Source organism: Bos javanicus, chromosome 19, assembly GCF_032452875.1.
Source record: "Bos javanicus breed banteng chromosome 19, ARS-OSU_banteng_1.0, whole genome shotgun sequence".
NCBI classification, from domain to species: domain Eukaryota; kingdom Metazoa; phylum Chordata; class Mammalia; order Artiodactyla; family Bovidae; genus Bos; species Bos javanicus.
The window spans coordinates 51,472,182-51,498,946 of NC_083886.1; the positions used below are offsets into that span (position 1 = coordinate 51,472,182).

At 47.7% G+C, this 26,765-nt stretch overlaps 1 protein-coding gene across 1 annotated transcript; it reads left to right on the plus strand.

Annotated features, from left to right (window-relative positions):
- Positions 1–24,065, plus strand: WDR45B (WD repeat domain 45B). Its single transcript, XM_061392447.1, has 10 exons — positions 1–257; positions 4,270–4,344; positions 12,844–12,945; positions 16,436–16,523; positions 17,531–17,625; positions 20,058–20,248; positions 20,829–20,914; positions 21,747–21,848; positions 22,324–22,445; positions 22,821–24,065. Exons 1-10 carry the CDS (start codon positions 191–193, stop codon positions 22,925–22,927), a joined length of 1,035 nt encoding a protein of 344 aa, XP_061248431.1. The 5' UTR covers positions 1–190; the 3' UTR covers positions 22,928–24,065.
- The last annotated feature ends 2,700 nt before the right edge of the window (positions 24,066–26,765 follow it).

Sequence of the window (26,765 nt, forward strand, 5' to 3'; positions counted from 1 at the left end):
CTCGGCGTTCCCCCCCGCCCCGGTAGGCCGTGGTTGGATTGCTCCGCGCTCCGCGGTTCCCTGGCTGCGCGCGCAGGCTGTGGGCCTTTCGCTTCCGGCCGCGGCAGCGTCGGCGCTGGCCAGACGGATCCCAGCGGTCGACCTCCCGGAGCGGCATGCGGCGCTGAGGTGCGGTGGATCCCGCGGCACCATGAACCTTCTGCCCTGCAACCCGCACGGCAACGGGCTGCTCTACGCCGGCTTCAACCAGGACCATGGTGAGGAGAGCCCGTCAGTGGCTCCGGCCCCCGCCTGCCGCCGTTTCCCCTCCGAGCGGGGTCCCGCCCTCAGCCCTGCGGCGGCGTCCTCACCGGGTTCAGGCCTCATCCCCTGCCCCTGGCGTTCTCTCCCCTGCCCCTGAAGCCGTCCTCCTCTCCCAGGCCGCCCCTCTCCCCCCGGCCCAGTCCGCCTCCCCCCCGCCCTGACCCCCACCCCCATCCAGGTCGGACAGTGATGGGATTTTCTGGGGCGGCGTCGGTTCTTTCTTGCGGGTTTAGGGTCCCCAGCGGCCGGGACGGGGTCGCATCGAGGTGAGAATGCCCCTGCAGGCCCAGGACCTCGTCCGCGAAGGTCCTCACCTTTTCTGCTGATTGTCGTAGAATATGCCTCCGAACTCACACTGTTTTTCTTTTGTTGGGTGGCAACCGGACTCTTCAGCCCGGCTTTTCGTGAGATGGCCTTTTTCGCCTTTCTGAAATCCTGCGTGATGCGGGACTGCGCCCCGCTCTAGCCCAGGGAGGGGCATCGCGTCTGTTCTGAGGGTTCGCTTTGGAAGCCCGTTTGAAGAGGATCCAGAAGCAGGAACTGCAGGATCCGTGTCTGTGGAGCCAGTTTGGGGTAGAGTTACGTAGGCCGGGCGGGGGTCGCCCAGCTGTGTCAGCGCGTGGGCGCGTGGTGTGCTGGCTCCAAGGTTCTGACTGTAGGGCCCCGGGAGAGTGAAGTGTGTTCTGGGAACAGAGGCGAGGCCGGGATTTCCTACAGGGAGGAGCCCTGAAGGGCGGGAAGAGTTCTTGGAGGAATGCAGTTGGACGAGGGGAAAAATGTGGGATGCGGGCGGCTGGGCTGGGGACCGCAAGGGTTGTGGGGTCTGCTTTGGGGGCCAGAAGTTGGGCACCGGGCAGTGTGTGACTGAACACTTTGGGTTTTGATTTCCAGAGGAGGGCCAGTAGGTTTCTTAAAAGGTTCTGATAGTTGAAAACTCTAAGGAGTTAACCGTGGTGTAGCAACTTCTTAAGAAATGTGCTTTCAATGGAAAGAAGTGACTGATTGATATTAAGGGCAAGGAGAGGCAGTCCTAAAAAACAAACACGGAAACACAAAGCTTACTGACTCTGTGGCCTTTAAATCCAAGGTCTGTACCCACACGACTGAGCGACTAAGCACACACATTGGTCTTAGGGCCAATGAGGAATCCTTGTAGTAGACTCCGGTATAATAATTGAGGCTCACAATAAAGCTAGTTATTTTAGAAACCAGTGAAGTTTATAATTTTTTATAAAGGTTTCATCAAAGATTATTTAGAAAATACAGCTCTGGCTTTTAAATGGATATATTTCAGTTGTCTGAAAAATACACTCTCACTTTTGTAAAACCACCTCATTTGGTTGTAATAGTTAAAAGGAAAACTTACAGTGTTGCTGAAAAAAAAATGCATTTATACTTAACCTTCTGCTTACCCTTAGCTTAATTCCCTATAATTAAAATGTATTCCAGGTTATTGAGTTACATTTTGTTTTTATGTTGACTTTTAATTTTTACTCAGCATTTTTAGCACTCTCATTGAAACTTCAGCTTTAGAAACCTTTGCTCATAACTTTAAATTGTTCAAGCTTTTGACTTATCTTCTCCCAAAGATAAGTTGTATTACAGTTTCGAGATTCTGAAGTGTTGAGCTGTGTGCCTTTCTATAATCTGGCTGGTGTTTTTCTTTCTCTTCCCGTGGGAAACAGAAGGTTTGAGTGGACACACTTCTGTAGACTAGCTTTAAGATAGCAAGGACTGGAAGGTTCATGCCAACTGTTGTGTGATAACCAACTAAAATCAGTTAATTTACTTCTCCCACCCTGCGAAATAGCAAAGATAATGCCTAGCCTTCTTAGAGAGTGGTTTCTAGTCTTGTGTTTGTAGGACCTTTTTTCTAGCTTTTTACTGAAGTGCATTACTCTTACAGAAAAGTGCATGTATCCTAAGTATTCAGCTTGGTGAATTTTCCAAACTGAACACACCTTCCGCAGCGCCCAGGTTAAGAAACCAAATATCTTGGCACCCTCTGCTCCTTCAGGCCGCTCGCCCAGTCTAACTTCAGCGACACGGATTAGTTTTGCCTGTCTCTGTACTATATTTTGTTTCTGGCTTTTTTATTCAGCATCGTGTTTGCAAGAGCTTTTTTCCCATGCTGCTGAGTGTAATTGTAGGTCGTCCTCACTGGTGCAGTATTTCTTCGTGTGACTACATCACAGGTGGTTGGTCCAGTCAACCTTTGGTAGGCCTTTGGGTAGGTTCCCGGTTTGGGGCCATTTTGAGCGTACGGGTGCTGCTGTGACCATTCTGTTACCTGTCCTTTAGTGAATTCGTGTTGTCATTTTTACACGGCTTGTATGCCTAGGAGTGGAATTGAGTGCAGTCCTGCAGACAGTTTTCTGCAGTGGTTGTCCTGGATTGCCCTCCATTCCCACGCCTCGGCACACCCGTTTTGGCCATTTTGGTGGATGTTTAGTAGATCTCATTGTGATGTATGTGTGAGACTGTATTTGCATTTCCCTGATTCTGTAGGTTTAGTAAGCATTTGGATATTCTCTTGTGAAATGTCCAAATCTTTTGCTAATTTTTCTATTGGGTTGTCTGCCTTTTTCTTATGGATTTATAGGATTGTGTATTTTATACAAGTCTTGTCAGAAATATGTGCGTTCTGGTGAAGACAAGTAAGATCAGTGCAGGCTTAAAATTTGTGGAAGGTGTAATAGTTGAGAAACAAAAGGAAAAGTTTCGACTTTTGTATTTCCATATTTTCCAGAAAGCCAAGCTCTGATTCTTCTGTCCAGATTACATAATTCCAGTAACACAAAGAGGGAGTTACAACCCAGAATAAGAGATAATAAGTAACATTGCACTTTCCAGTCAGTGTCAGACTCCAGGCCCAGATAAAGTTCATTTCAGAGCCTGAGAGTTAATTACAGAACAGATTCCAACTCCTGGGAAAGCTATTATGGTCCATGTAGTTTTATGCCTAACTTGGACAAAAAAAACACAGAAGCGTGCTTTTCATATTGGGGGGATGGAGTGGTTGATAGAATAGAATAATGTCATCCCAATGCTGGAACAGGGATCAAAACCAGAAGAGACTCTGAGGGTGGCTTTGGCTTTCAGGTCAGTGATGTGTTGTGGTGAGGGTCCAGCCACTGCAGCTTGTCTTGGGAAAGGAAATGAAAGGTTTGGTGTTTCTCTTTCTGGTCACAAGCTTCACATGAGCCAGCAGTCGAACTTGGTGGTGTTGATGGAGATTAATGTGGTCTTGATCACAGTTAGGCAAGTGAAGTCCAGATCACAGGGTCATCTTAAAACTTGAGTGCTTCCTTCACTTCCTCACAGCATCTTCAGTTGGACCATTAACAGTCTGGTGTGTGCCTTGGGGATGGTGACTGAGATGGATTTAGGGAGTTAGGATTAGTTCCCGGTGGGAGTGAGGTCATGGAGACCTCAAGCTGCCTTCTAGAAGACCCTCCGTACTAGCCCTTCCACCCCTTCTCCAACTGGATGTGTCCCTGCTTACTGAGGTGGCCTGCTTTGTGGCTGTCCTTGCGGACTCTCTTGTTTGTCGTTGTCTCTCTGGGGCTTGGTGCCTGATACAACCCTGGAGAGGTGTGTTGGGAACAGGGAGGCCAGTGGTGGGCATCAGAGGCTGGAGTTGAGGGACACGTGGGGTGGCAGAGTGGCTGGTTCGGTAGCTGCTGAGCCCCTCTTGCGGGAGTTAAGTGTTGGAGCAGAGAGCCTGGTCCATGGGATGCCAGAAGGGCCCTTCGGGGGCAAGTGGAGTAATGTGCAAGCCCTTTGATAACAGTCCATGAGGAGAGTCATCATGACACATGCAGACCACGTCCGTGTGGCCTGAGCATCCACAAGAGTTCCTCAGAGAGGCCACTGTCTCTGGACCCCTTGCATGTGCTGCTCCAGGCCTGGGGTCTTCAGCTGAGACCCCAGTGAGGTGATTAATTTGTCTCTCTTACACTTTAGGATGCTTTGCGTGTGGGATGGAAAATGGATTCCGAGTCTATAACACCGATCCACTGAAGGAAAAAGAGAAACAAGGTAAGAGTAACACATTCTTGGTTTCTGCCTGTTCCCAGTCCTCAGAGTCTAGGTGCTGTCCTTCAGATTGGAGAGGAGTGGGTTGTGAGAAGTTGTTCATGGGCCTGTCAGCAGCTCTTCTTTTCCTTGTGTTGAGCTTCTACGAGCGCTGGGCTCTGCGGACTGGGTGTAGTAATGATTCCGTGGGTCCTGGTGACCCTGGTGAATCCAGCACCTGCTGGCCCTGCTGAGAACCAGGTGTGGCTGTGCCGGCCTCGCCATGCTTCGTGTCCAACATGAAGCTGTGGGGAGCTGAAGTGAGAGGCTTGGATACGACAGGTAGGGCTAACTCTTAAAATAACTCTTTCTTCGAAAATACTATTGTGGCGATAAATTATAGTTGCTTTTGTTTTCTTATTTCAGTGTCTTTTTTTTTTTTTTTTAATTTCAGTGTCTTAAATTACGTTTTCATGGAATACAAGTTTTCACAAGCTGAAATTAGAAATTCTTTTTGTAAAGTAAAATAATGGTGGTCCTTTGCCCATTTGGCAGGAAAGATGTGTAATTTAACGGGTAGACGTTTCCCATTTGCTTCTTTCCTGTGTATTTTTCTTAAGCTTTTAGTGACTCCTAGTCCTTACCTGCTAACAGATGAACAAATCTCAGATAAATCATAAACAGTGAGAAACCTCCTTTTTCTTCCTGCAGTTGTGGTTTTGGTTTTTATTCAGTGTGCAAGTTCTATTTTCTGATGCAAGAACCATTTCTCATCTGTAAGAGGAAGTCCCTGCATTCTTATGCTCCCCTGTCAGCCCCCTTCCGTTTTGACAACTAACAGTCTACATCAGGGATTTTCAGATTTTTTTTTTTCAGCAGTGAAACCTCTTTGTCAAGTAAAATCTTCTGTAAAACAGCAAGTGATACTTTATTTCTAAATAAAGTAGTTTGTAAGCTGAAGTCTGTTCAGTTCAGTTGCTCAGTCGTGTCCGACTGCAGCACTCCAGGCTTCCATGTCCATTACGGATTCCGGAACCTACTCAAACTCATGTCCATTGAGTTGGGATGCTGAAGTCTGTAATTTCTATTTATTAGAGAAAGCCCAGGGCAGCCAGGTGGTAACAGGCTCAGATCTGGGCCCACACTGTTTAGATTCGGTCTTGCCCTTCGCCGTATCAGGCTGCCGTGTGACCTGGGGCAGGAGAAACCTTGGGCAGGTTACTCACCTTCTCTTGGCCTCAGTTTCTTTTTGTGTAAAAATGAAAATGTTAACTGCCGACCTCCTAAATTTATTGTGAAGATGGATGAATTAGGATGAGGGAGACATACGGGCTAGTGGCAGCACACACACCGAAAGTGCTTTGTAAGCTTATTCGCTCCTCATTGGTGGCAACAGTGTTACCTTTAAAGAGTGAGTCTTTGGAATTAATGAGGGTTACCCATGATAGTGGGAGTCTCCTCTCAGTCTTTTGTGCTTCTGACTTCTATTTAATTTGTTTTGGTTGCATTGTAGATTAAGACAGTTCTGTTTTATACAGAAAAATAGTTCTAAAGTATTTTGAAACAGCTTGCCTTGCAAATTTCCAGATGCTTTTTACCTAAATTGACCTAGAAACTTAGGAACTAGACTTGAGTGTCAAAGTTGAATCATTAGCGGCATATTAAAAGTTGCTTTCTAAGTAATGAAATGTTTACAGTGGATCTAGGATTTCTTATAACAGTCAGTGAAAACAAGAAGTATCTCAACCTCCAGGAAGGCTTGCTATTGTCATGTTGCAGTGCTGTGTCTGATCCCCGTCCCTGCTCAGCGGCACTGTATCTGGCTCAGACTGTCTCTGAGCTTCACTTGTGGTGAATTTTGCACTTGCCAGGGATCCAGCAGGACTGTGTGGTGCTTATTGATGGCGTGTTTAAGGACTCCACCTACATGCGCTTGCAGGCTGGTCCCCTGCTTTATTTCTGGCAGCGAACTCAAAACAGGCAGACGACTTGACCTTGTTCCTATTTTATCGCCGAGATTTGCTTTCCTGTGTGAGAAGGGAAGTGTGCCTGCATTGGAGGGTCATTCCCAGATCTGGGCTTTCAGCCTTGTCTCCGCTGTGACCATGGCTCTGCATAGGGGGACTGCACGACAGGCTGTGATCCGCAGGCATCTTGCAGTCACACCCACTGCTGGATGGAGCTGGCAGTGCCAGGAAGCCGTCTTGGGCATCCTGGGCCCCCAGTGGAGGCAGCGTTCTCCTCCAAGGTGTTGGAGGTCCTGTGTCCCATGCACAGAGCCGAGTGGCTCGCTCAAGGGAGGAGTGGGAGCCCTAGGAGCACAGCCTGTGTGGTGTTCTCTCTAGGGTGCTGCAGGGCCAGGGTGTAGGACTGATTCACACTATGTATATCACACACACATCCAGGCACATCCTGACAAGAAGGTTCAAGTCATAATTTGAACAAAGATGTGTCAGGAGTAATACAGTTGGATAAAATTATGTCTAAGTGGTTATAAAAATAAAAGGAGCACTAAAAGGTTAACTCCAGTCTTCATTTAGAAACACAGCCCTCCCACATTCCAAAGGTGCCTAGAACTTCTGTAGCCCACGCTCGATGAACTTGCAAGGTGCTCAAGCCCCTTGTCTTCGGTGCTGCCTGACTCTTCTTCCACACCGCCAGTGCTCACACGTGTAACGTGGGCAGCCGTGTGTGGGGAGCAGAGGGCACACGGAGGCCTAGACGGGATGACTCGTGACAGATGGGACAGCAGGTGAGACACTTGTTTCTGAGCCCACTAAGCGCTGCACTGGGGGTGGAGGATGCAGCGATGAATAATGTGGGCAAGGTCCTTGGTGAGACCACCCAGTGACTGGAAATAACAGGTGGCCTGTCTGCATAGGGTCCACGATGCAGCACCTGCCTGACCTGACAGTCTCTCAGGGTCTTACCCAGGGCCCGTCATCCTCCAGTTTGAGAGCAGGTCGTGTGGGCTCCATGCCCTGTGTGGTCAGTCAGTCCAGCGTGTGGTAGGTGAGGGAACAAGAAAGAAGTGGGAAGCATGTGAGAGGGAGGGGCTGAGCTGATGTGGGTGCAGGGGAATGGGGTTGTGTCCAAGCTAGCGATGGCTCTGGGGAGGGTGTGGAAAGGCACATTCCTAGCCTTGATGGTACAAGTTTAAATTGGTAGAACCTTTTTTGTAGAAAAATTTGACAAACAGTTCATCTTCTATATTTGCACACACACACACAGGCTCTGATCCAGCAATCACACTTAAAGGATTTTATCTGAAGGAAAAAACCGGGAAAAAGACAGTAGATGGTCCATGCTGTGGTGCATGCTGACGTGAAGGTACAGCTGTGATGCACCATAAGAGCGAAGAGGTTGGAAACTAGTGTGATGGTGCCATTGGTTTGAGTTCAGAAGTACACACGTGATCTCGTTTACAGCTGTTCCTACTTTATGCTTTTCTGTGTTGTTTCATTTTTATAGTGATAATATATGATTTGTAGAATGAGAAATAATTAGGCTATTTCTATTAAAATGCCTGGGAAATAGGAAAGAAGAAGCTGAGGGTTGCGGGGCAGATGCCGTGGGAAGAGGCTGGGGGCTAATGTCATGCTGGAGGGCTGACTTCTGCCCCTTCAAACAAGAGCCTCTCAGTGGAGGGGAGGTTAAGCCAACACTCAGGACGTCCCTCTCCCCCATTTTCTTTCAGTTTCTGTGTGTGTGTGTTTATTTTGGCTAAGCTGCTTGTGGGATCTTAGTTCCCAGCCAGGGATTGAACCCAAGCCCTTGGCAGTTGAGAGCTCAGAGTCCTAACCACTGGACCACCAGGGAATCCCTCCAGTTTATCACTTTGAGGCAGATTCTATTGGAAGAGTGGGACATGTCAGCTATTGATTAGCGCCTGAAGCTTTCATCGATCAAAGTTTCCTGGGAGCCTGTCTTGTGTTCTCTGCCTCTCCATAGTTTTAGTCTGCTGTATAGCTGGCCACCGGGCCTGGCCGCTTTTAGAGATGTGGGCGCGTCTCTCTGCTTTTTCCACCGATTGGCGACCCCTGTGGATCTTTCAGGACTAGCTCTTGGGGCCTGGGGTTCGGGGGCTCTAGTGGCAAACCTTGGGCTTCCTTTCAGGAGACCCCCTCCTCTCCAACTACTTGGGGGCTGTGGCCCTTGGTTTGGGGGAGCTAAAATCCTCTGATTCTCGGGGAGTTTGGAGTCTCGCTTTTGATTGCTTCTGCTCTTCCCAGGAAAGCTTGTTTTTCTTTCCCTGCCTCATTGGTTGATGCTGAAAAATCTGCCCTTCTCTCTTTCCAAAGTTAAATCCCAGAGGCCACGACTGTTTCCAGTGGTTAATACTGCTTCTCTGTCTTAATTCTTAACCCTTAACATCTTTGTAATCTTGACATTGATTAAAAAAAAAAAGCATCAAAATGTTAGCCATAAATTAGGCATCCAGGTAATACAAAGTAATTCTGATTTCATGTAACACTGTTTTTTTTTTGTTGCTGTTGTTAGAAAGAGGCTTAGAGAAAAATCACAACCTATATCATTTAAATTAAAATTAAAAAAAAAAAACAGCCTTTGAAACAGAATGTAATTTCCTTTTAACAAATTTTTGTGATTTCTTTGTGTGAAGTACTTCAGTTTTTGTTTTTTTCCCTGATTGGTTCACTGTGCCCAGGTCACATTTCCGAGGCTGTTGTGCCCCCTGGCATTTCTTTATTCTCCTGTTAGCTTGGTCACATCTGCTAGTGACTCACTGCTTTCGGAACTTGAGAAGACTTGCAACTGACAAATCCAGCAGTAATGAGTTTGAAGTCTCAGTGCTCACGTAGTGTTGTTGATATTAGTCTGAAACATTCTCTCTTGGTTGGATAGTATTTTTAAAATGTATTAGTTACTTCTTGGCATAATTTACAGGTTTCTCCTGATATATTTGATTCTAGAACTTACTGAACCTGCGCTGAGGAAATAGTTGCACTCCTAACAGACCCCCAGAACTCTTCATCTTGCAAAACTCTGTCCCCATTAGATACTGACTAACCCCCCCGCCACCCCCCCCAGCCACCACCATCCTGGTTCCTATCTTTATGAATTTGTCTACTCTAGGGACCTCATATAAGTAGACTCATGCAGTATTTGTCCTTTTGTGACTGGCTTATTTCATTTAACATAATATTATGTAAACATAGAGGCCGCTTCTACCTCTTGGCTATTGTGAATAATGCTTCTGTAAACAGGCATGTGAAAATATTTCTTTGCACCCTCGATTTCAGTTCTTTTGAATATACGCCACCAAGGGGTGCTGCTGGAGCATGCGGTGGTCTGGGGGACCACCATACAGTCTCCTGGAGCACCTGCACCATCCTTGCCAACACTTGTTATTTTCTGTTTTGTTTTGATGGTGGCCTAATTAGTGATTGTGGCGACACACGAGTGATATCATATGATATGTGTCTTTGTCTTTGACTGACTTCCCTTGGTATGATCATCTCTGGGTTCATCCATGTTGCTGCAAAAGGTTTGTTCTTTTTGTGGCTGATGATATTCCATTGTGTGTATCTGTCCTAGCTTCTTTATCCATTTGTGTGTTGGTGAACAGCCAGGTTGCTTCCGTGTCTTGGCTGTCGTAAATAGTGCTGCTGTGAACACTGGGGTGCATGTATCTTTTCAGATTAGAATTGCTCTGGTTATATGCCCAGGAGTGGAACCGCAGGTTAGTATGGTGACTCTATTTTTAGTTTTTAAAGGAACCTTCATACTGTTCTCCATAGTGGCTATACCAGTTGGCATTCCCACTCACAGTGTAGGAGAGTTCCCTGTTCTCCACACCCTCTCTGGCATTTCAAAAAATAATCCTTATTTGGTCTTAGTTGCGGCACCCAGGATCTTGCATATTGGCACAGGCTGTTTGTTGCAGCATGCAGGCTTCTGAAGTTGTGGGGCTTACTTGCTCCACAGCATATGGGATTTTAGTTGCCCATCAGGGCTCAAACCCACGTCCTCTGCATTGGGAGGTGGGTTCTTAACCACTGGACCACCAGGGAAGTCCCTCCAGCATTTAATATTTGTGGACTCTCTGATGATGGCCGTTCTGACTAGTGTGAGGTGGTGCCTCAGCGTAGTTACTGCTTTGCATTTCTCTAATAACTAGCGATATCAAGCATCTTTTCACGTGCTTGTTGGCCGTTAGTCTTCTTTGAAGAAATATGTCTTTAAGTCTTCTGTGCATCTTTTGTTTTGGTTGTTTGTTTTTGTTATTATTGAGTTTTATGAGTTGTTTATATGTTTTGGAAATCAATCCCTTCTTGGTAGCATTGTTTGCAAATGTTTTCTTCCAGAATGTAAGCTGTCTTTTTGTTTTGTTTATGGTTTCCTTTGCTGTACAGGAGCTTTTAAATTTAATTAGGTCCCATTTGTTTAGTTTTGTTTGTATTTCCATTACTTCAGGCTGCTAAGTCACTTCAGTCGTGTCCGACTCTGTGCGACCCCATAGACGGCAGCCCAGCAGGCTCCCCGTCCCTGGGATTCTCCAGGCAAGAACACTGGAGTAGGTTGCCATTTCCTTCTCCAATGCATGAAACTGAAAAGTGAAAGTGAAGTTGCTCAGTCGTGTCCAACTCTTAGCGACCGCATGGACTGCAGCCTTCCAGGCTCCTCTGTCCATGGGATTTTCCAGGCAAGAGTACTGGAGTGGGGTGCCATTGCCTTCTCCAATTACTTCAGGAGATGGATCCAAAAAAGTATGGTTGTGATTTGCATCAGAAAGTGTTCTGCCTGTGTTTTCCTCTAGGAGTTTTATAGTATCTGGTCTTACACGTAGGTGTTTGTTTTTTCTTTTGGTTTGGTTTTTTGCTGTACAGCAAGTGGGGTCTTAGTTCCCCAACAAGGGACTGAGCCCACACCCCCTGCAATGGAAGTGTAGAGTCTTAACCACTGGACCACCAGGGAAGTCCTACATTTAGATTTTTAATCCATTTTGAGTTTATTTTTGTATATGGTTTTAGAGAGTGTTCTGATTTCCTCCTTTTACTTGTTGTTCAGTCATTTAGTTGTATGCAACTCTTTGTAACCCCGTGGACTGTAGCCCACCAGGCTCCTCTGTCCATGTGATTTTCCATGCAGAAATACTGGAGTGAGTTGCCAATTCCTTTTCCAGGAGATCTTCCTGACCCAGGGATTGAACCCGAGTCCCCTGCGTTGGCAGGTGGCTTCTTCACTGCTGAGCCACCAGGGAAGCCCCTCTTCTATGTAGTGGTCCAGTTTTCCCAGCACTGTTTATTGAAGAGACTGTCTTTTCTCCATTGTATTTTCTTCCCCCTTTGTCATCTGCCTGCCAGTGCAGGAGATGTAGGAGACCTGGGTTCTATCCGTGGGTCTGGACGATACCCTGAAGTAGGAAATGGCAACCCACTCCAGTATTCTTGCCTAGAAAACTCCATGAGTTTGCAAAGAGTCGAATACAACTGAGCAGCTGAGCACACTGCACAGTCTCCCCAAACCTGGTGAGGGCCAGGGAACCAGGTGATGCCCCTGGTGGCGGAGGCATGCCCTGGCCTTTGGGGTGGAGGATTCCTGGGCTGTCATGGGTCTGAGGCCACACACCAGCAGGGAGCAGTTTAAGGACTGAAGCACTGTAGTCCTTTGAGTTTGGGCTGTGGCCACATCCTGTTACAGCCAGAATTACTTGAGGTGGCTTGTGTGTCACAGGACAGTAAATTGTTTATAAGGAGAGCTGTGTTCCTTGTGGATAGTATTAAATACAGAGTCCTTTCTAGGGTTTCTACTAGGCCTTGAATTTGAAACTTCTCAAGTGAGCTGATGGACTTTGGGTCCATCTTGTGTGGCTCTGACTAGACAGGTAGGAGTCAATTCTTAGTTTAACTTCTGATTTTCAAAGGTTTGGGTTCCTTGCTTGCCCTCTGCTGTACCCTCACTGTGCCAGGAGCCTGTGGTCAGGACAGACCAGAGTGGGGGCTTAGGGGCCAGGGTTGGGGTGCCCAGCTGTGGCGTGAACCGCTCGGAGAACAGTGTGTTCCTCTGACTCCCCACACTCCTCGTGGGGGTTCTGTTGCTCCCCTGAGTATCGGGCTTCCTTCTGTCATGGAGCACAGCTGAAAATCTGCTGACACACTCCCCTTCACATAATTTGTGAACATTTGTGAACATTTTGGACTTCTAGGGGAAGAAGTGTTTAAAAGTGGTGAAAAGGAATTCCAGCTTTTGCATCAGACCATTTGAAAATGATGCTTTCTCAGATCTTACATACTTTGCTGCACTTTAAATTATTAATTCAGATATTTCATACATTTTGCTATATTGGCTTCTTAGGTGCTCAGTGTTTATACATGAAAATACAGTTCTTGATGCTGAGAGGTTTGAAGCTCATTATTTTCCTAGCTGGTCACTATTTTCATTTCTGATCATAGATACAGATTGCTGATTAAAAATCAAATGCTAAACAAATAAAAATAAAATAAAATAAAAATCAAATGCTAACTGTAAAATATACATACTGACTTCTTTTTATCATTTCAGAATTTCTAGAAGGAGGAGTTGGTCATATTGAAATGTTGTTTCGCTGCAACTATTTAGCTTTAGTTGGTGGTGGGAAAAAGCCAAAATACCCTCCGAACAAAGGTAGGTAAAATAATCCTGCATTTAATAATGCGTCTCACATGTAGTCCTGTCTTGAACTTTTTAGAGTATCTTTGTGTCTGGCCACACTAGATCTCCCCTGTTGGCCCTGTGACTCCTGAAGGGACAGAAGCCTCCAGAAAGAGAGTGCTCTCTGCTGTTCCCAGGAGAAGAAACATGTGACCAGAGTCACTCTTCCCCGTGGCCAAAGAGCACATGCTTTTCACTTGGGTTGACTGGATGGGGGCCTCCACCCCCATTTTGTCCTGGGTGTTCTGCGGTGGGTGTTCTGTTCTGTGAATTCCGTTGAAACCCAGGTGTGGGGAAGCGACTTCTGCAGAGAGCCATGGACTCATGGAAACGCGTAGAACAGAGAACAGCTGGGCTCTGGGTTGAAGAATGTTTTTCCTGGTGTGCATGTGTGAGCCTTTGTTCAAAGAGACGGCAGTGTAAAGGGTGTGGCTCTTTGAAAGTAAGGGAGAAACAGGAACTTTACAAGTTCAGCTGAATATCATGTGTCTGTAAATGTAGGTATCATTTGGGGCACAAGGAAGAAACCCAGTGAAGGAGAGTAGAGCAGGGGAAGAAGGTGGGGACAGACCCCAGGGCTTCAGGTGCCAGGTGAGGGTGTGGTTGGGAAAGCAACACCAGTAGTTCTCAGGAACAGTCTCAGGAAGCAGTTAAGTATAAGGCTCAGCAGACGCGGCGGTTGGAAAAGAAAGGGGAGCCGTGTTCACAGAAGAGGCAAGAGAGGGAAGTGAGTGCGGGCATCAGGCAGATGTGAGAGACGGGAGGAGGCCTGGGTGGCCACTGCAGCCCTAGAGGGCTGTTGAGTTGGAGCCCACTGGTGACAGGCTCCACCATGTCAGGGGCCGTGGAGACCAGTCTCTCTTAAAGCTTGGTGGCAGAGAAAAGGAGTATAGCAAGGGAGGTCTCCCTACAGAGAATAAAGATGGGAGTGAGCTGGAGATCTGCCTGAGACCATGAAGTAAAGAAAGAGGGCGGGCACAGGAATGCACAGAGTTCTGTGTGGCCCCAGGCAGGGTTGGGCCTGACTGGCAGTTTCTCAGTAGAGCCTGGCGGGTTGTATGGATGTGATGTGGGGAACGGAACCCACTCTCAGGTTGAGGGTTTCCCTGATAACACGGGCCGAAGGGCAGGAAGCCTGGCTGCTGTCCAGGTCATTGCCAGCGTGGCGTGGATGGGCAGGACTGTGGCTGTGAGTCCTGGAAGAGGCACCCCCAGAAGTGACAGTCCTGCAGCTGTGCTGGGGCCAAGGGCAGGTCTTGCAGTGGAACAGGAATTACCTGACCTGGCTCCGTGGGAATAGGCACAGATCCTGCTGTTGGATCAGCCTTTGTCATATGAAGAATTTCATCGATCATTGGTGCGGAGTCAGGAGCCTGGCCCCACCTGTGGCACTTTTGGGGGAGGAGGGGGTCACTGCTCCCCACTCCCAAGGAAGCAGTGGATTGGATAATCTGGGGTCTCTCACCTGTAGCATCTTATTGTCAATAAAAAAAAAATTCTGAAGTAAGAGAGCCTCAGGAATTTCACAGACTTAAAGCAATTTTCTAACTGCACATTTTTCGTAAAATGTAAGCTTTTTGTAGTGTGCTAAAGGTGATTTTTAAGAAAAGAGCTTGGTCTTTATTAAACTTTTTTTTGGTAATGTCAAAATTACTTCTAAATATTTTCTTAATTGCCAGTTAAGATACACGGTGTTACAGTGTAAAGAATCTAGCTTCTTTGGTTTGTGAGAACAGAATAAAACAGGACTGGAGGAGACTGGTTGTCACGGTGACCAACAGGGTCCAGACAGGGTGCTGCTCAGGTAGCAGAGAGGCCCTTTCCTTTTTAGAAGGGAGTCCAGAATTTTGAAATACTGTTTTTGCTATTAACAACTATATTATTAAAAGACAGAATCCCACCCAGTACATTTTAAATTTCCAGTTCCCAGCAGCAAAGCAGCTCGCAGCCTTCAGAGGCCACAGGGAGTTGGCATTAACTGGTGTCCTTGGATTTTTCTCACTACCCAGGTCTCTCTTGTGAGTGAAAATTCATGCTGCTGCCTCTGGGGCTTCATCATGCTGTTTCCAAACATTTCTGCAAATGGGGTTCACCTGTTTTTCTGACACCCTTGACATCCTTGTGTCTGGACTTGTGTCTAGTTTGAGCCAGTTTGTGTTGAGTTACAGACTTTCGGGTGTTAGGCTGCAGGGCCAGAGGAAGTTCATTGAATCACCTTTTGTGTTCAAGAGTAGTGTCCTTTGCCTAGAAAAGTTGTGAGCATTTGGTTTTGGAAAGATGTTATTTTCAATTAAGGAGCCATCTACTCACATGTTGGTGCACTTTAAGGAGGAGCTGACAGGAGAAGTTTATCACAGATGGTGTTTCAAGGAGGAAGAAACACTGCTTCATTTTTTAGTGGTTATGAATTATAACTAACCTCTTCAATAGTAAATACGTTCTATGTTAATAATTTTGGCAGTTCTGGTAGGCTGGTATTCAGTTCTTTCTTGATTTGAAACTTAGATGACACTTACCCATTCTAACAAAACTGACCCCTGAATCCCACGGCCTGGACTGTTGTTGGTCACGTGTTGAGACCTTGAGGGGAACATTCTTTTCCTTCCATTCTCAGTCAGCTGTGACCTGACTGTGGAGGGAGCTTATTTCCCTCACCCCACGTGCCTCATACGCAGCTTTTCAAGTGGAGGAGAGAAGAGGTCTGGACACACGCTCCAGGGTTGTCTGTAGGTTGTCTCAGCCCTTGGGACTTAAACTGCTGATCCATCCTGATGGAAGCTTGTGGTGTGAGCAGAAGGCATTCTCCAGCTTGAAGCAGAGCGAGAACTCGGGGCCGAAGAACCCTGGCCCAGGTTTTTATGTGTCTGATTGCCTTTCTTTTCTTGATCCAGGCTTATCTCCAGCACTTGGTACCTGTGGTAGGGCTTGCTTTTCGGCTCAGTCTAATGGGACCCAGGAGAGAGAGGTGGAGAGAAGTTTGCCTGGAAGTTGGGCGAGGGTTGTTAGGGAAGAGGTTCGCGTGAGTGTGTGCAGAGAGGCAGAGGCTGTGGGCACCTGCGTGAGCAGGCGTGCAGGAGAGTAAGGTGGGGGGGCGGGAGCGAGCGGGTGAGCAAGAGGCGTGGCTTGAGGCCTGGGGGCGGGGCCTGGGAGAGCTTTCTATCTAGGAGTTTATTTTGTAAGCTGGTCTATAATTTTTATTTATTAGGGAAAGACATGTGGCCGGTGGTGGAAGACTCTGGGCCCACAGTTTAGATCCAGCCCTCCTCTGCCCTTTGCCAGGTTGCTCTGTGACCTTGGGCAGGTTGCCTTCTCTTGGCCTCAGTTTCTTCGTGTGTACAGATGCGGAGGGTAACGGCCCTCACCCCCACAGGTGCTCCTGATGCGAAGACTCCCTCAGGAGGGCCTCTGCAAGCCAGCCCCTGGCCTGTTCGTTGTCGTGTTCATAAATTCTTTCGTGTTTCAGTGATGATCTGGGATGACCTGAAGAAGAAAACTGTGATTGAAATAGAATTTTCTACCGAAGTCAAGGCTGCCAAATTACGGCGAGATAGGTAGGTTTGGTGTCTCATTTTTCAAGATAGAATAGTCACCTTCTCTGAAGATGGCTGAAATCATTTTATATTGAAGGAAGAGACGTGTTCCGGAAAATAATGTATAAAAAATAAGGCTGTAGTTTTTGACTCAAGAACATAGGACAGTGAGTTTCATTTGCCTCCTGGGATCATTTAGAGGTGAGCAGTCAGTGGGTGCACCTCCTTGGACCCGGCCCTGGGCTGGCCCTGCCCTCCAGCTCTCAGGCCTTCAGGGGAACCGTCCTCTCCGTTGGGTGCAGACTGAGGACACAAGTTTTGACCCCTGAATTGCCTCTCTCTTAGCCCACGCTTGTCCACATCATGCCTCATAAATGTTTCAGTTTGAAGGTAAAGGAAAACTCAGGAACTGCTCACAGAGAGTGTCATTGAATCTCACCTGTTGAAAGTAGCCGGTCTCTCCCAGACGTTGTCGCTTGTGTTTAGTAGAACACAGGAGTTTTTCCTAGTATATTGATTGCAGTGGAGCAAAGCTTCAATTTGTATTGTGGCGTGGGGTGTGAATGGAGTCTGTCATCCTGCACTTGTAGGTAGACTTGATTCTTCCAGAAATGTCAACATTTAGGGCTTGTAATAATGCAAATCCTGGAGCCAAATCAAGGATCTGCTTTCTCACATTTCTGAATTGTCAAGACATGTCTAAAAGTGTGTTAAGATAGAATTTCTGGCTTTGTATCCTACTTGTTTCTTGCTCTATAGATAGAATGGTTGATGAGAATGTCCCACACCAGCACCCCACCTTGGGCTGTACCTGCCTCTTCCTGGGTGGGAGCCTCCTTGCCCTCGGGCTCCCTGCGGACCTGCTCCGCACACCTCGCTGCCCTGCTCCGGGGTCAGGAATGGGAATGATCCTCTTGTATGTGGTTGTTGGAGTGTTTCTGTTTCCAAATAACAAGAACAAAAGCCACAAAATGTTTGAGTTTCACTTTGTGGGAGAGAACATTCTGATGGTGTTTTCTTCTTTCCAGAATTGTGGTTGTTTTGGACTCTATGATCAAAGTGTTTACATTCACACATAATCCCCATCAGTTGCACGTCTTTGAAACCTGCTATAACCCTAAAGGTAAGAATCCAGAGGAGGACCGATGGTGGAAATGGGCTTCTTGAGTCCAGACCAAGTGGGACGCAGACCCGTGCTGGGCGCCTCTCCTCCAGGTGGTCTTGGAGTGACGTCACCCTCGTGGTGGGTCCTGGAGCATGTGGGGTGCTGGGGAAAGGTCTAAGAGGTGCAAGCTCCCCCCACTCCGCTGTGAACTTGCCCTGGGTCACAGCCCAGCCTCCTCACTATGGAACTGAGACCGCGCCTCTTACCAGAACTTCTGGGTCTCTCTCGGGACTTTTCACAGTGACTGTCAGCCATTCAGGAGCTCCGTGGTGAGCCTGGAATCCATGGTTTCATTAAGTTCTGAGGCCTTTCCTTCTTGTTTTCTTCTTTGCATGTGGCTTTGTTACTCATTGTATCATCTTTACTTTGCTTTGAAACTTTTTGGATTTTTCTTCTAGCTTTATTGAGGTATACTTTACATAAAACTCACCCATTTTAAGTGCATCGTGTGATAAACTTCAGTCACTGTAAACAGTCGTGCAGCTGCCACCACAGTAAGAGCGGAACAGCCCCATCACCCCAGAGGCTTCCCAGGCTGCACGCTTCCCCACCTGACCTTCAGGTTTTGCCTTTTCAGATGTCTTTGCTGTCTTTCTCTTAGCTTACTATGTTTTAGATTCCTTCCTTTGTGTGTGTGTGTGTTGTTTTCATTTGTATTGCTGAGTAACATACTATCATATGGGTATACCACAGCTGTAGATCCACACCAGATTTTTTGGCTGTTAGGAACAGAAGCTGCTGTGTGTGTTTACGTGCAGGTCTTTGTGTGGATATATTTTTTTTTCATTTCTCTTACATATATACTGAGGAGTACAGTTGCTGGGTCATACTATAATTATTCTTTAGATTCCACATTGTGTTAACGTACAGTATCTGTCTTTCTCTGACTTAGCAAAACACCCTCCATGTCATCCATGCTGTTGCAGATGGCAGGATTTTATTCTTTTTTTTTTTTTTTATGGCTGCATTGTATTCCATCAGGTGTATATCCACTCTCTGTGTTTGATTGGAGCATCTAGTCCATGTTGGAGAAGGAACTGGCACCCCACTCCAGTACTCTTGCCTGGAAATTCCCATGGGAGGAGGAGCCTGGTAGGCTACAGTCCATGGGGTCACAAAGAGTCGGACACGACTGAGCGACTTCACTTTCAGTCCATGTACATTGAAAGTAATTATTGATAGGTGTGTACTTATTGCCACAAATTGTTTTAGGTTGTTTGGGTAGGTCTTTTTATTCCTTTCTTCTTTTGTTTTCTTCTTTAGTGTTCCGTTTGGATTCCTTTCTCTTCTTTGTGTGTGTATCTATTATAGATTATTGGTTTGTAGTTACTATGAGGTTTAATATAGCAATCAGTATGTATGTGTGTGATTATTTTAAATGGCTGACCTCTTAATTTCAGATGCGTTTTAACGGCCCTACAGTTTCTTCCCTCTCCCCACGATTTCTGGCTTTGGCATTGTGTTTTCGTCTGTGTGTGTCCTTCGCCCCTTGCAGACGTAGACGGTCTCACTGCCTTTGTCTTCTGGCCTTCCCGCTGGCGTGTGTGGCTGGTTTCACTACTGCTCTGTATTTGCCTCAACCAGCGAGCTTTCCCTGTAACAGCTTTCATGTTTCTGCTTGTGACCTTTGCTTTTTTGCTTAGCGAAGTGCCTTTACCATTTGTTTAAAACTATTTTTTCTGCATTGGATTACTTTGATACCTTTTTTTTTTTTTTTAAGTAAGTGTCAGATTTTTCTGGACTCTATTCTGCTCCAGTGGTCTGTGTTTCTGTCCGTATGCCAATATCAGGCCACCTTGATTTCTGGAACTTGAAGATAATTCTTGAAATTAGGTAGAATAAGTCCTCTGATCTTGTTCCTGTTGTGTAAGAATTGAAGGAGCTGTTCTAAGACTGTTCACTTTCCTTGTAGCTTGGTGACAGCTTGCCTGTTTCTTCAGAAAAGCCTGCAGAGTACTGATTGCACTTACTCTGTTGATGGAGGGAGGCAGGCTCCAGCCTGAGGTCATAGGGCAGCTCTCCCGCTGCGAGGCCTTTGGGTGTGTTACAGTGTTTTCCATCTATCGTTAAATTTATTGTCGAGTTTTGGGATTTTTTTATGTATTTGTTAACAGATTCATTTTTAGATTTTACAATTTTGCATTCTCCCAAAAGACAGACATTTGATAAAGTTTATTTAATAATAAGTTCAGCAAATGTTTGCAATTATGAAGCCGTCTCGAGGGAGCAAACTCTGCTTGGCTCCCTGCTGCCCTTTACTGGGGGAGGATTTTGTGACTAAATCTTACTTTTTTGGTGAGACCTGGAAGGCCGAGAGTAGGTGTGGTTGTTTAAAAGCAGAAACATTGGGACAGTCCTGAGTCCTTGACAAGTTTCTTGTCCCTCTTTAGGCCTCTGTGTCCTGTGCCCCAACAGTAACAACTCGCTCCTGGCCTTCCCGGGCACGCACACAGGCCACGTGCAGCTTGTGGACCTGGCCAGCACCGAGAAGCCGCCAGTGGACATTCCCGCCCACGAGGGCGTCCTGAGCTGCATTGCTCTCAACCTGCAGGGAACAAGAATTGCGACCGCATCTGAGAAAGTAAGTGGGTGTCCCTGTCCCACCGGAGGTCATGCCTCTAGACTGACCTCGCCTGCTATAGGGTGCGGGCTCCTGGCAAACTAGCCCTTCCCTGAAGATCTCAGCTCCCTGAGGTTCTTTGCTCAGAAAGCAAGTCATAGCTGACACAGAGGGTCCAAAGTCATTTTGTTCAGTCGTGTTCCGTCTGTTTGGCAGCGGAATTAGTGTTTCTCTTTCTGACTGGCTGTGGGAGCTAGAATTAAGATGCCATTTCCCTGGGTGGTGAGTGAACTGACAGCTCTCGGGGCATCAGACAGCCTAGGGCATCTGCCAGGGGAGCATGTGCACAGGACTCCGAGAGGGCCACATGTGGGCTTGGGCCCTGGGCTCCCTGACCCTCTCTTAGCCCCTGCCGGCTGCTGTCAGACTAAAGAGACTTCAGTTCGTTCTCAGTGACAACGGGGAAAGTTGAGTTTTAGGTTATGTGGGCGAGTTTGGGAAAGACTCTGATGGGCTAATGGGTTTGTGAATAAAAATCATTTCAAAAAAAATTAAAAAGTTGTGAATCTTTGATAATGAAACACTTCACTGTTTTTCAAAGGGGACCCTTATACGAATATTTGATACTTCATCAGGGCATTTAATCCAGGAACTACGAAGAGGATCTCAAGCAGCTAATATTTATTGGTAAGAAAGCACGTTGTTTCACCTTAGAGAAGGGGCCCTGTGTGATCTGGCGGGAGAGGCAGGACCACCCACATGAGGCTGGCAGGCTGCTGTACTGGAAGGAGCTGGGTTTTTAGTTCACTTTATTATTACTGATTTAACTCTTTATCATGGGAATACACAGAGAAGTAGAATATTACAGTTACCATGGACCTGTCATCATGCATTTGTCAGAATTTGCCTGTTTGATTTCATCTCTCCGCTGTCCCTCCAGTTTATTTTTTTGGTAGCGTCTTCAGGCAGACACTGGAGGCCTTGTTAGCCCGTCCCTAGTCACTTCACCTCCAGTGAGGCTGACCTGGTCTCTCTGTGGTGGTTGTTACCACGTCTCACGGTGTCTGTAGCTCTGAGGGGGCTGCACCCCTGCTTGGGCAGGACCTCAGTCCTTGTGTCTGTGGCTTTTGCAAGTGTGGAGCTGCACTTGGGCTTAAGTGATACAAACGTAGCCAGTATCTGCATGTCGTGTCCGTGGGGCCGTCATGCAACCCACTCTCCCAACTATCTGCTCTGGGGCCCATCCAGCCAGTCCGAGTGACGTCCCCCACCTCGGGGGCCAGATCATTGGAGGGGAGTTTTTCTTTCCTGGGCAGTTTGTTGCGGTGGCCTCAGGGCCCCTGGGGTGGCAAGGTGGTCTGCTATTGGCACCTGAGGAGGGGCTGTGCCCTGGTTTCGACTCTGGTAAAATGACTGTCTGTCCTGACCACGGGGGTGTTGGAGTGGGGGAGCTGAGGTCAGGGCTCGCTCCTGTGTCCACACAAGACAGAGACCCAAGCCTCATCTGCTTCCTCTGCAGCATTAACTTCAATCAGGATGCTTCCCTCATCTGTGTGTCCAGTGACCACGGCACGGTGCACATTTTTGCAGCTGAAGATCCAAAAAGGAATAAACAATCAAGGTAGGTTTCCCAGTTAGAAGGATGAAGCGTTGGCTGAGTGCTCGCCCACTGGGTCTGAGTCACAGGCCGGATGCTTCTCATTGGTCATTCATTTGATTTTCTAAAAACCGGTGCAGATTACTTGATGCTAAGACTGGCATCACAACTCGCCCTGCCGTTAGCTCCTTAGGAAATCTGATGAGGTTCCAGGCACCTTCTGGGGAGGTAGAGCTTGGTCCTGGACTGCACAGTCCTCTTCGTGTTTGCTGTTCAGTCGATTTGGTGGCAGCAGGACCCTGTGCCCCTTCTGGTGGTGATGGTTTCTGGGTTTCCAATAGAGCCATTTGTAACAGCTTAGTTATTTTGTGTGAAAAATAAAAATTAAAAGCAAAAATAGAATTTAAATCATTAAGGCTAAGCCGACAGTAAGGAGAGCTGTGTCTCTAACTCTGTCATGTGACCATCACTTCCTTTCTTTGCTTCTTTGTCCTCACAGTTTGGCATCAGCCAGTTTCCTTCCAAAATACTTCAGCTCCAAGTGGAGTTTCTCCAAGTTTCAGGTCCCCTCAGGCTCTCCATGCATTTGTGCCTTTGGAACAGAGCCAAACGCTGTCATTGGTAAGTGGTCCTTCCTGGGGAGAGTGGCCCAGGTGTGATCAGCGCCACACCGGCCTCACTGGTGTTCCTTCTTCTCTCCTGGGGCTCCTGTGCGTCCCTCTCGGGGCTCACGCAGCTGCCTGCCTTCTGGGGGTTCCTGGGAAGTTGATAGGGCAGATCATTTGGTCTTGGAACCAATGACCTAAGAGGGTTCTCCTGTTGCTGCACTCGCTGAGTAGGTACAGCTCAAGCCCCCAGAACAGTGGGTTCTCGGTCGAGCGTGCCCCTACCACGCGCAGATCCCTGAGGGCGGCTCAGCCTCCACTCAGGCTGCGCGGCGAGCTCAGTGCGCACTGCTTGCTTTTCACCCTGAGTGACGCGGTCTCCTCTGCCCAGCGATCTGTGCGGACGGCAGCTACTACAAGTTCCTGTTCAACCCCAAGGGAGAGTGCGTCCGGGACGTGTATGCGCAGTTCCTGGAGATGACCGATGACAAGCTTTGACCCTCCACCGGGAGCACCGCGGCCCCTGGGCGCCCAGCGGCCCCTTGAGCTGGGCCTGGTGACGATGGGCTGGAGGGACGGCCCGGGACCTTGCGCAAAGCCACTTGTGGCTGTTTTCCGAAGCCAGGCCTCCTGAGTCCAGTGTTAAAGGAAGAATCAGCAGGGCACGGGGACACTCCCGCCTGACTGCCGGCTTCACCTTTCGCTTCAGTGGTTCTGCCGCATCCACCACCTGCAGCCAGGGCTCCAGACAAACTGGGGGCACGTTGAGAAAAGGAGGGACAACGTGAAATTCGTTTGTGGCGCCAGATTCCATCCTTTTTGCTGAGTCTGTGATGGAGAGGTGAACACATGTGCAATCTTGGTTCTTTCTCACCAGATATAAGTGGGATTATCACACCGGCAGCCTTAGGAGGAGGAGGGAGGAAGCAGTTCTCCCGCCTAAACTGAAGAAAGTTTAGAGTTCACAGGCTTGGTGTCTCCCTCAAGAGTCACATATCACATGTCCCCCTCTTGTTGGAGCCATTGGAATTGAGGCAGCGCCAGGCACGCCCCGTGAGCCGCACCTGTGGCCTCCTGGCGACACTCTGGGTCAAAGGGAGTTCCCCTTTACTCGTAGGGAACAGAGTAACGCGTAGACTTTAAAACTGAGTCATAGAAGAACGCAGCGCTTAGCTCGGAGGATACGAAGGGAAACCGGCGTCTCAACACGGCAGCGCCCGGTCCCGTGGGCCGCGGCCGGCCACTTCACTTCCCCCTCACCGTCTTCTCTCCCCGGTTTTAAGAATAGCTGCACACTAACATTCTGGGAATGAGAGGCACATACTTTTTTTAACATTTGGTAACTAAAATAGGTTATGGGCTCTATATTGTTAGTACTACTTGAGGTATATATTTAATTTTCTTAAATTCCCTTTAAACTTAATTTTATGTTGATTTCAGGTTGCAAACATTAAAATCTGCAGCTGCAAGTTCTCAGTTCTGCCGGTTCTTTTACTGTCGTGTAATCAACTAACTTTGTCTGTGGATTTCAGTGTAAAGTATGCATGTTACTTTTATGTGTATTTCATCATGAAATTTAATTTTGCACACTTATTTGTAACATTTCTTTTAAATAAACGTGGCTAATTTTGTTGTATTCTGTACCCATCAAGGGAAGAGAATTGTATGTTATAAAACCACAGCCCCAGTTCTGTTGGACTGCAGGCTGCAGGAACGGCCCAGTGTGCTTCGTGGCCTGAACTGTCCACGGCTGCGGGGGGCCGGGGCCCGGTGGCAGCGCAGCTTTGGGAGCAGAGAGGAAGAGAGTGGTGTTGCCTAGCAGTGTCCGTCGTCTCTGGTCAGGAGGCTCTGTCTGAGGTCTCCTTGGGGGAAAGCTTGGTGTTGGGCCACCCATCAGTGTCTCAGCCTTAACTCTGGGCCCAGGAGTAAGAGGGGGTATTTCACATCTGTATGATCACTAGTTTAGATTTTCCGCAGTACAATGCCTGTAGTGTATCCAAATATACATCAAAGTAGGAAAAGAATTTTGCAAAGGTTGGTGTCACGGTGTGTGGAGATGCTGCAAGCTGGTGAGGAAAGCTGGGCTGAGTGAGGAGCCGGCTCACTGGCCCTGGGAGAGGCCATACCCGGAAACATTCCATATCCAGAATGTTCTGGCACGTCCATTAAGAGCCCACAGTGTGGGAGCAGGTGCAGGCCCTGCCACCCCGGGCACAGCCTTGCATGCTTTGTAAAGTGACGGCACAGGGACACCCTGGGTGGTGTGTGAGTGACCCCCACCAAGAGGTTCTGGTTTGTCTTCTCGGGTTTCCCCTCAGGATGGTGACAGTACCACGTCTTGCCTGGGAAATGCCCTGGTAAGTCTCCTGGAGGGCAGGCTGAGGTCTGGAAGGCTGAGGGAGCGTGGCCTGTCCACCCTCCTCAGGCCTGGGCACGTGGCCTCACTTCGCCCCCTCAGGGAGGTGGCGGGAAGAGCTGTCCTGGCCAGTGGGCTGTTGGGTGAACCTTCCTCGGTTCATTTAGGGGCAGTAGCAGACTTGGTTTCTCAAACTGATAACCACTGATTTGTTGCCTAATGTAGGGAAAGCATGTTCTAAGCCAGGGCCACCTCTAATTTCCCCCCTGGCTGAATCCTGCCGGCCCCTGAACATGGGTACGGAGGGGCAGGCATGAAATTCTCGTGTCCAGGGCATCCCCAAGCCCCACTTGGTGGCTAGGCTGGACCAGCCTGATGTGTTTGTCCCCCAAATGTCCGTGTGAACATTCGGGAACCACCTCTTGGGGCCCCGCGCACTGGGCTCTCCTGCCTGCTCTCCAGGCTGTGAACGGGGGGTGGAGGGAGGGCTCCAGTGTGTCAGGTGGGGACAGAGCCCTCCGTGCCCTGCAGCCTCGCCCCTGCCGTGCCCCCGGCTCTGTCCCGTCCGTCTTCAGTGCTCACCACTCTGCTCACCATGGCCTGGGAGGTGCGGCCTACTCCCCTCCTTACTTGGCAGCTTGTGAGACCAAAGCTTCTCATGTTTGCATTTCCTTCCTGCAACCAAACCAAACTTGTAGGTGATTTCACACAACTTAGTCCCTGGCCTCTTTTGTGTAAAAAGTATTTCATCAATTTTAGTACTTTTGGAACTTAGGCTGAAATTTTGGTCTTCAGAGTGGATCAAAAAACACTAATCACAATACAAAACGTTCATTGTAAGGTGAACACATACAAGAACATGACGTGGGAATCAACATCACCCTGAGCTGCCATCTCCAGAGACGACCTTTGGAACCCCCATGCCTTCCGGGTGAAGTCTGTGATTCTCAATCGCATTATTGGGACCATTCTTTTAACAGTTCACAATTCAAGAACGTGTCAGGACGTACTATAATTGCCCAAAGATGCCTACTTGTATTTTTTGCTTTTATAAACATTTTGGAAATGGAAATCCTTGTGCATACATGTTTACACACTTGTCCACCTATTTCTTTGGGTAATAGAACTGGAATTGCCAGGCCAGAGGATCTATATGTGTAAGATTTATCATGCCCGCCATGATTGTGTCAACTTCAGTAACCAACACCTCATCCTCACCAGAAGGCTCTGAGCACAGGCTTTTTAATATTTGATAGAGAAAAAAGAGCTCTGATTTTTAGCCAGGTTGAGCGTTTTGGAATACATTTGCTGGCCATGTGAAATTATTTTGTATATTGCTTACTCATGCCTTTGCTTATTTTTCTGTTGGTGTATTTTGTTTATAAGGACTTTAAAAATAATCACCCCATGTCATTTTTTTCACTTTGTGTTTGTTTCAGTTTGAGGGGTTTTACTTTGCTGTGTATCTTGAATCTTTACATAGTCTGATTGATCAGCCTATTTCCTTTATGGTTTCTAGTATTGGCTCGTGATTAAAACAGAACGCTTTTCACTGGCGTCGATGTACGGGTCTTGTTTTCATCATTCAGTCTGGGCCTGATTTCCCAGCATGTAATGAGGAAAGGGCCTCATCTTTCTGCACCAGATGGTCGGGCACTGATCAAGCCAAGGGTGACTCAACCCCAGCTCCTCTTCCTGCCCCAGGTAGTGGTGTCTCATCCACCTTAACCTTCTTTTCTACTTTGGGTGAAAATTACATAGTTGCCCTACTACAGTTCCATCTTTCACCTGATTGGTTTATTACTCAGGGACTTCCTATACTGCTTCATGAAGAACTATGTTCTGATTACATGGCTCTGCTGATCTTAAGCATTTTTTTTCCCCAGATGAACTTGAAAGCAAATGGAATAATAGCTAAAAATAAAATTTTAGTGGAATTCCAAAAACTCAAAAGTGATTGTTTCTGTTTGTGAAGAGCTG